Genomic DNA, 6480 nt, shown 5'->3' with positions numbered 1-6480 from the left:
GGCAGAAGAAGAGGAAATTGATTTAACACATCACCATTTCACAAGAGAAGTTAAGATAAGGCTAGTGTGAGGGAAGAAGTATACTGAAAAACACATTTCAACACAAAACAAAAATTAGCACAAGCTCATGAGACACAATGACCACATGTGACTTCACAGATCAGTTAAAAACTCTTTATTTGTCGCATACATCTGCAATTTCAGCTCTCTTTTGTCTATTTAAGCAAAGCATGAAGCAGCAAAACATCTACAGACCTCATGTGATGAAATGTACTATTTCATTGCCTTCATTTCCTTGGAATTTTCTTCTTTAACTCTTCTTCAGACATCTTCGTTTTATATATAATTGTCATGGGAGAAAGGAGTATTTTCGTACCATCAGATTTTTCAGATTTCCAGCATTTTGAGAGGTTACTGGTTTTTACCTCAAATATTTGGGTAACTTGATGACTTCATTTAACAATGAAGTAGCAACGTTACATTATAATTATGATGACTTTATTTCCCTTGGATGATGATAATCAAGGACAGTAAGCACACATGTGTACATGAGCACTGATTTTAAACAAATACACTTGGTCTTTTAGGCTGTGGCTGGCTTTTCTGCCTCTGGCTCGGTGGCCTGGGTCTCAGCGGATGCGTCGCCCACCTGAGCGAACTGCAGGAATTTCATCATCTTTTCTTTTGTCTCCATCAATGTCTCCTTTACTCCCTTCTCCAGGATGTATCCCTCTGTCTCGATCTCCACGTTCTCCTCTCCCAGCACACCCTCCATTGCAGTCTGCAGATAGCGCAGACTCACTAGAATGGACATCTGAGGACCAAGGAGACATAGAGGTCAGAGTTCAAATGACATTGGGGTTTTTCATCAAATTTCTTCAAATTACTTTTTCTTAAGGAGACTTCATCAAGTCATATTTTAGCCATAAATGAAAATCCTGTCATTTGCTCACCGTCATTGTTACCTGTCAACAAAAGATTATGTTTCGAAGAGCATCGGGGTCCAAAACAACATCAGACCTATTTGACTTTCATTGCATCATTGAATATATTTTTTAATATATTTTTTCTTTTTGTGATCTACTGAAGCAAGAATGTCATGTTTATAAGGACATGAGGGTGAGTAAAGGGTAACTTAATGTTAATAGTTATAACCCATTCTCTCTTTCTCTCTTTTAAACAACATTTTATTCCATTGTATACTAATTTGTGGCTTGAACAACAACAAACCACACTTGAATTTTTGAAGTCAGTGCTAATACAACATTAAATTAAATATCATACTATTACAATCTATTTTATCAAAGCAAATCTAGTTTTATTGGTGCTGGCAGCTGAAATCAAGTTTATTTATAATAAATTAAGTTGTTTTATTGATTATTGAATTATTGTCATGATGAGTCATTAGTGTTACAAAAGCTGTGACTGTTATGTTACTGTTGTGATTTTGGATGCAAGTTATTTTAATGCTTAAATAATGAATATTGACACCTCACAGAGAATTCACAACTCTTCTGCCAGCCTTTCCGGAAGAGTGTCGATATTAACTGAGTGATTGAGTGTGTGAACGGTTCGATGTGTTGCGCACATTAGATTATACAATGTGTTGTTCGTGGCTGACACTTAAAATCATGTGGTTATTTGGGGGTGGGAGGTCCACACAAAACAGTTATCTGAAGCAAATGGCACATATTATAACATGCGTCCCACATCCGTGTGTTATTCACGGTTGACACTTAAAATCATGTGGTTATTTGGGGGTGGGGGGTCCACACAAGACAGTCCTCTGATGCAACTGGCACATATTATCACATGTTTTTTTTAGTTGCATGCATTTTTTAATTTTGGTGTGATTAGCAACTCTAATGTTATGCATGTAAACGTGAGCTTAGAATTATAAGGTTAAAATTATCTCAGTTTAGGGTAGTTCTGAGATATTGAGCATCAAAGTTTTTACATCCAGCTGGCAAAACTGTTATGTAATATAATCTTCTATTATAGCTTTATCTATTAATCTTTTTTTTTTTTTTTTTACAAAAATAACACCACACCGGCATTAATAAACACCTAATGGATCAGATTATGTCAAAAACTAAATTTTGACCAAAAGTGGAGATAGAACCGTATAATTCTAAGCTCATGCATTGTTCGGTTAAAAACATTATTTTGTGTGACTGTTAGGTGACTAAACGATCCACTAATTACACACTTCACCTGTAAGATCAATGATCATCCAATAGAGCTGTCAATTTAGGCTAATTTAGGAAGTTAAAATGTTTTTTTAAGGATATTGGTTTTGTGCTTTGAATAAAATAAGTTCTGCGGTTAGCGTTACTATAAGAGCCTTTCATGTTTTTTCTTAATTTAATAAAAGTATTCATTGAATATATATATATTTTTTACTGACCTCAAACTGCAGTGTTTTGCTGACCATTGTAGTCCTTATATTGCAACTTTTTTAATTAGGCTGTTCAGAATTCACGTTTGAGGTATGAATATTATTTATTTTGGACAACAAAACATGAAAGTCGCTTCATATGACGTCTAACACAGATCTTATTTTACTCATAAATCCAAAACTTCCATTAAAAAAAGAGATTCCTGAAAGAATATGGCTCAGAAACGCAAATTCTTTTCCTTTTTGGAAGATGAGGATCAGTGGTCTGTAATTACTCATTAAACCCATTAATGAGCCCATACCTGGAGAAGGAAAAAAAGCAGTACACAAGGGCCGATGGTGTTCATTAAACCCATGTAGTAGCTGACCAGGGCTTGGCGGCAACCTCGGCTGTACAGGTTCAGCTCTTCAGTCTGATACTCGTAGTTGTAATGGGCAGCATTGTCCCGGAGACTGTTCTGGATGCAGGGCCGGGGGGAGGAGGGGTTACAGCAGCTGAATGGGACCCCATCCATCAGATAACGCCCATCTACGTTACTCTTCACTCGACTGTCGACAAAATGTAAAAGAGAGAATCATAAGACTAATGCAATTACAGTTATACATATCCTAGTTTTGTTACATCATTGACTCTGCAACTGTCTTTATTGACTTTCTGATCAATGTGCCAGGCTCATGCGCACATGCATAATTGATTTGCGAGTATAGGGGTTGGCCCTTCTTCATCTGGTGATGACATCCTGTTTCAGAGCATGACATAGGCTACTAAATTAACCTTGGAAGCTAAGGGTGGGGGGGTCTTTGATTTTTGGACTCACTCTTTGAAAATTTTTGGACTCACTCTTTCACTTCTTTGGATGTGAAGTCCAGGTAGCGGTTGCTGATCCACTGCACCTCAAACCAGTCCCTGTAGTTAGAATTACCACAGCACTGGAACTCAATCTGTAAACGGTCAATGGTTTCCTTCTGGAAACAACGGCCTGGTGTGTCTGTGTCCTATAGAGATATTTAACATCAGTTCATTGACTTGTAATTGAAATCCCTCTATTCAATTCAATATTAAAATCTTTAAATTCTTTTGATTTTAAACGTAAATAAAGTTGTCCTGCCTTTGGAAACATTTCTTTGAATCAAGTGTTGTCTAGACTCTATATACAAATGTCATACTCAAAAAATGCCTGATCACAAAACACTGGTCAAGAAATTGGCAAGAATTGCACAAATACTGTAGATAAAGAAAGAAGAGTCATGGTTCCACTCAATGTTAATGGCTTCAAACAGTTCATTAGTACTTGAAAAATGTCTTCCAGTTTGTGTGAGTTTAATGTGAGACCACTATAGGGTTCAAATCTAGCCAAAACATGTGCCTGATGGACTTGTTCTCAAGCCAATTCTTGGTGGTCTTTGCAATTTGGGTTGGAACAAAATAACATCTCATTCCTCTTTTGATAAGAACCTTTCAATTGTGGAAAGCGAGCCATTCTGCAATATTTTTCTGTAGGCTACTCAAAAGCATTAAAGGTTGTATCAGCGATTTCAGGCCCACACAAAAATGATCACATTTATCTAAATCTTTCCTAACGATCTGCTAACTGCCCGCCCCATAAGCAGGCTGTCAAAGAAACACGTCTCTGTAGGCACCCTATGATCTTTTTTCTTTTTTTTTATTGTGTATAATATTCTGAAATGACATATTTATTTAATTATTTAATTACTGGACTTTTTAAAAACATCTATTTATTCATTAATACAATAAATATCGCATTCTCTGAAATTCCATATTTATTTATTTTTTCTTATCTTCATGCTCTCCATGTGTTTATATTTTTAGCACTTACCAGTTTTTATCATGTAGTACTACATGATAAAAAATATAAAGTACATTACAAATTAAATGTAGTATTAATATTATTATACACTGAGAATTCATGAATATATAGGACAACTGATTGCTGTTAAATGATTTTATTAATCGTCTTTCTCTCACCAACCTTATAGAAGCGGATGCCGTTCTTCAGCCCGATCTTCAGAGACTCCTCCAGGCTGGGCTGCAGGGCGAAGCTCAGAATCATGGCGACCAGCAGCAAGGAGGTGACGAAGACCGAGACGATGAAGAACGGAGGAAGAAACGTCTTCCAGCGTGGGAAACGCGTGGGGTCCAGTGAGTCCTGGCAGACTTTGCTAGCACAGATGTTGATGCCCACTGATGCTAACCCCACTGCCATCAGCAGATTTGGCACAATATGGATGTCCATATTGTGCATCACCTGAATAGAGTGAGAAAGATTACATTTTTGCAACCTGTTTTTTTGCAGCATTTGATCATGAAAGCCCAGAACAATGTTCCATTTACACTCAGGATGATGTTTCAACTGAAAACTTGAACCCGAAATGAATCCAGTATAAGAAAAAGGTTCAGCAACTGCATTTTCACATAGCACAGACTTGTTAGCTAACTGTTCTGTTTAACTGTTCAGCAGGTGTGGGATACTAATCGTTTTCACCATAATGGTTTTCTCTTAGTATCAGCTTTAATTGTGAGGTTTATCATCTTCATATAGACTCAAGCCGAGCTATTGGTGCACGCTATAGAGACCTTGTGTGAGGGCCAATCCTCAGATTATGTGAGATTATTCCTCTCAACAAGACAAAGCTTAGGCCTGTTAAACTTGTGTTGACTTTATAAAGTGTGTTGACAATGTAATACTATTGTACAATAATATCTGCAAAAATACCAAACTTATTTTTTAATGGCATTTGCTTAGTGTAAAAACAGTACTTTGAAAAACTGTTTATCATGTTTTGAAGCACTGGTCGCATTTGTCATGATCCTTTCACACACTGAATGGACTGTAATGGCAGGCAAACTACACACTTCAACGTTATATGTTTCCATTTATGCTCTTAGCAAACAAGCATGAATCTAGGGATACATCTCATTCTTCATTTGTAGGTTATCTTTGTGTTTATTAATTAAGAAAATGTTTCATTACCTCCGATCTGCGATGTAGCTCAGTTTTGAGGAATACTCCCATAACAAAAGTGATGACTCCAGAGAACATAGACAGCCATGAAAGCAGCCAGAGACCCTGGGCCAGACGCACCCTCTTTTGGAAGGGGAACTTTAGTTTTAACAACGCCATGCTGCTTAAGAAGAGGCTTAGGATAGGGAGAAAGGGAAGTTTAGTTTGCCGAAGAGGATTTTAATAGAGGCCATACAGTATCAGTATCCAGCTCAGCAAATCATCTGTCATTCGCAGGTAAAGTGTGCAATCCAGAATCATTAGATTACTCAGAAATAATCTCCAAAATACTTCGGAAACAATTAATACAAAGGGAGTGAGACAAAAAAAAAATGTTTTGATGTTGAATTTAAATTACAGTTGTGTCCAAGATTATCTGATTTTAATTTGTGTAAAAGAAAATATATATGAATTACCTGTTTGAGTGCCCTTTTTTTCAGACCCTGAGCCTTCAATATGCCTCCTACAGTTTGGCAGCCATTTTGATTAGGGCTTAAAAATATGATATTGAGTATTATGGCCTGAGTGTCATAATCTCCTGTCATCATGTCTGATCCTATTAGACCAACTCCACCAATGAAAATCCAGGCCAGTGTCCTCTAAGTAAACCTGCCCTTGTTCAACAGGTCCAGAAAGAGTGCCAGAGGGAGGGGTTCGGTGCCATGTAATGGACTGAGAAACTGTGAAACCAAAATAAAAAATGTGACACACATTTAACCCTGCGAGCATTGATAAATGGCAGGGCCAGAAATAAATGAGGGCTTAGGGCAAAAATGTCACCAAAGTGACAAAAACAATCCTGATATTAAAAACATAGTAGCAAAAATTTAAAATATTTTATGATCTGACATATTTCATATTCTATTGTAGGCCAATCTTGGAGTGGTTACTGCCTTTCCAGGGAACGTATGGTGTGTCAGTGCTATCTTTGCTGGCTCAGAGGTGTTAATGTGTGTCTAATGTTGGTTTCTCAACAGTGAAACATTGAGTAGATCTAAACCTACTGTGACTATACACACTCTAAAAAATGCTGTGTTGTTTTAACCCAATTTTGGGTCA

The 6480-nt window shown here is 37.0% G+C and overlaps 1 protein-coding gene across 1 annotated transcript; it reads right to left on the bottom strand.

Moving 5' to 3' along the window:
* Positions 1-180: 180 nt before the first annotated feature.
* rom1b (retinal outer segment membrane protein 1b) lies at positions 181-5713 on the bottom strand. Its single transcript, XM_039648552.2, has 5 exons — positions 5392-5713; positions 4390-4665; positions 3240-3394; positions 2701-2947; positions 181-814 (listed from the first exon to the last, which is right to left on the bottom strand). The coding sequence occupies exons 1-5, from the start codon at positions 5539-5541 to the stop codon at positions 584-586; spliced, it is 1059 nt and encodes a 352-aa protein (XP_039504486.1). The 5' UTR covers positions 5542-5713; the 3' UTR covers positions 181-583.
* Between the last annotated feature and the right edge of the window lie 767 nt (positions 5714-6480).

The sequence above is a fragment of the Pimephales promelas genome, chromosome 9 (assembly GCF_988280905.1).
Source record: "Pimephales promelas chromosome 9, fPimPro1.hap1.1, whole genome shotgun sequence".
Taxonomy (NCBI): domain Eukaryota; kingdom Metazoa; phylum Chordata; class Actinopteri; order Cypriniformes; family Leuciscidae; genus Pimephales; species Pimephales promelas.
This window is presented reverse-complemented; position numbering and strand designations above follow the sequence as displayed.

Excerpts from the sequence above, each read along its gene's own strand:
- rom1b (XM_039648552.2), bottom strand. The coding sequence starts at position 5,541 with ATGGCGTTGTTAAAACTAAAGTTCCCCTTCCAAAAGAGGGTGCGTCTG. Across the intron at positions 4,666-5,391 it reads AGCTACATCGCAGATCGGAG|GTGATGCACAATATGGACAT; the intron begins GTAATGAAACAT and ends CACTCTATTCAG. Across the intron at positions 2,948-3,239 it reads ACATCCAAAGAAGTGAAAGA|TCGAGTGAAGAGTAACGTAG; the intron begins GTGAGTCCAAAA and ends TTTTGTCGACAG.